The 2,305-nt window shown below is 33.3% G+C and overlaps 1 protein-coding gene across 1 annotated transcript; it reads right to left on the reverse strand.

The window, feature by feature from the left end:
* Positions 1-444: 444 nt before the first annotated feature.
* Positions 445-1,652, reverse strand: LOC120088569 (Thioesterase superfamily protein). Its single transcript, XM_039045962.2, has 3 exons — positions 1,255-1,652; positions 926-1,066; positions 445-808 (listed from the first exon to the last, which is right to left on the reverse strand). The coding sequence occupies exons 1-3, from the start codon at positions 1,441-1,443 to the stop codon at positions 653-655; spliced, it is 486 nt and encodes a 161-aa protein (XP_038901890.1). The 5' UTR covers positions 1,444-1,652; the 3' UTR covers positions 445-652.
* Positions 1,653-2,305: the final 653 nt, after the last annotated feature.

The following is a 2,305-nucleotide window of genomic DNA, read 5'->3' on the forward strand; positions in this document are numbered from 1 at the left end:
ATACTACCACTAAATATTATCAAAGCCATTAAATTTTTCTAATTATTTTGTTAAACTATAATATTAAAATAAAAGGTCCAAACTAAATCACGTACTAATTTTAAATATATTTCAAGATTTATTCAGAATACATTTGTAACTACAAAATTAAAATGGAGCTAATCTCAATCTTTTTCCCTAAAGAAAAAATCTCAATATGTATTCTACAAAATTAAAATGGAGCTAATCTCAATCTTTTTCCCTAAAGAAAAAATCTCAATCAAAATCGTAGAACCACTCAATAGTAATGGACATATATTCATTTCTTCGTGTATGGAGTTCGGATCTTTATACACATTTTCATTATCACTGGCATCTTCAAGTACGAATGAATTTCTTGGATAGATGATCCAAATTTCACACCCAAAATATCGTTTGACATACATTTTGAAAAGCAATGAAAAATAACAAACAAAAGTTATACATTCTTATTTTCAGAAGTTGGATCGAACGACATTTTGACCGTAAAATTAAAAAATCTCCATACAAATATTCAAAATAATCATAGGCTGGGAAGATACAGAATCAGAAAATATTTGTTTGATCTAAAATTAAAATGGCAGCACCCACATTTTTCACGGCCATAATATCAAATTAACTTCTCCAGCTTCACTCACAGTTTAGAGTTTACAATACTCGGCCGTATGCTGAACAACGAGTGCCTTCCTTCAGCGACAATTTCTCCATTCCTTTTGTTCTTAATAATCACACTGGTTCCAGAGTAACGCCCTTTTTGACCTAAAAGCTTTGATACAATTTCCACTTCATCCTGCACATTTTCAATTTCGCATAAAACAGTTTCAATTTCATTCTTCTTCTTTGTTTATTTGCTTGTCTTAGGGCTTCTGAAGTGAATCTGAAAGGTAAAAGATAGTATTATACGTACATCGACGTCTGCAGTCGACATATACGAGATCGACATGTCGACGGAAACCGGCTCCGGTAGGGCTTCATCGTAGATTACGGAACAACCGATTTCATCCACCAGGTTTGCGATGGCTCCCGAAGCCAGTTTCCCCGATCGATCCTGAAACGGACAAATCGAAAACGAGTAATTAATTTTGAAAAATAAGCCTCTTCCTCTTTCTTCATCGAGTGATTTGTTCGCAGAAGAACAGATCGTGAATTGATTATCGGAACGTCTTCATCAGAATTATGTCCAAAATTAGGGCAAAAAGACGGCGAAGGATGTAAAAGAGAGTTTCAGAATCGTACAGTGAGGCGCGGGGGGACCTTGAGCGTACAAACGACGAGTCCTGGTTCGACACGGTCGACTCGGATCCCTCTGAGAGCGAAGAAGGTATAGAAGCATAACTCTCCGGCTTTCTTTGGCCGGACGGAGAGTTTCTCGACGGCGTCCGATTCCTTCCGAGTCAATTCCAGAAGCTGCTTCGCCTTCTCCATGTGTTCGATTTCACTCTCTCTTCTTCTGCTCTCTCAATCGCTCTATCTTGGTTATCTTGCTCGGATTTTGATTGAATGATCTGGTGCGGTGCAGGTCCATGAAAGTTCGGTGCTCCACCAATCAAATTGATTGGTATCCCACGCACCTCCAGATGGACGGTGGATCTAAAAAAAAGTACACCCACTTTAGTTTGTTTATACCATCAATTGATTCCAACACTCGTGGAACAAGTATAAATAGAGATGTCTATTTTTTAAAAAAAAAAAAAAAAAGATTTTGTACAAACATTTTAGGAGTCCTCTCAGACAAAAAGTTGATATTTATAATCTTATATTATTATAGTTGAATAATAATAGTTTGTATTTGAGATATAGATTATTTTAGTTTAGATTATAGTAATATGTGTTTGAGGTGTAAACTATTTTAGTTTGAGAAATAAATAGTAAACGTTATAGTAAAAAAATAAAAAAAAAATTATAAATGTAAAATAGTAAAAATTATAGCAAACAGTAAATATTTTATAAAATATGGGTTTTGGAATAGTGATGACTGTAGGTTGTTGGAAAATACAAAATAGTATATTTACTATAAATGTTATTATAGTCTTGAGATAGTCCTTGTCCCAACTACACCCTTAGATATAAAGACATAAATGTGTTAAAATATCATTTTAGTTGATGATTATGAGGTTTGTTCAATTTTAGTCTATATACTTTTAAATATATAATTTTAGTCTCGTAACTTTTATTAAATCTTAAGGGGAAATTACATTCTTCTGTCTTTAGGTTTATAGTATAGTTTTCATCTTGTACTTGAGTTTCAAAATGTTACAATTTTAAATTTGAGATTTAAGTTTTGTTT

The sequence above is a fragment of the Benincasa hispida genome, chromosome 10 (assembly GCF_027475165.1).
Source record: "Benincasa hispida cultivar pf3 chromosome 10, pf3_genome.v1.1, whole genome shotgun sequence".
Taxonomy (NCBI): domain Eukaryota; kingdom Viridiplantae; phylum Streptophyta; class Magnoliopsida; order Cucurbitales; family Cucurbitaceae; genus Benincasa; species Benincasa hispida.

What these genes read in the sequence shown, in the direction of transcription:
- LOC120088569 (XM_039045962.2), bottom strand. Translation starts at nt 1,443, where the DNA reads ATGGAGAAGGCGAAGCAGCTTCTGGAATTGACTCGGAAGGAATCGGAC. An exon ending in AGGTCCCCCCGCGCCTCACT is followed by an intron (nt 1,067 to 1,254) that starts GTACGATTCTGA and finishes TGTCCGTTTCAG; the next exon opens with GATCGATCGGGGAAACTGGC. An exon ending in TGTCGACTGCAGACGTCGAT is followed by an intron (nt 809 to 925) that starts GTACGTATAATA and finishes GAAAATGTGCAG; the next exon opens with GATGAAGTGGAAATTGTATC.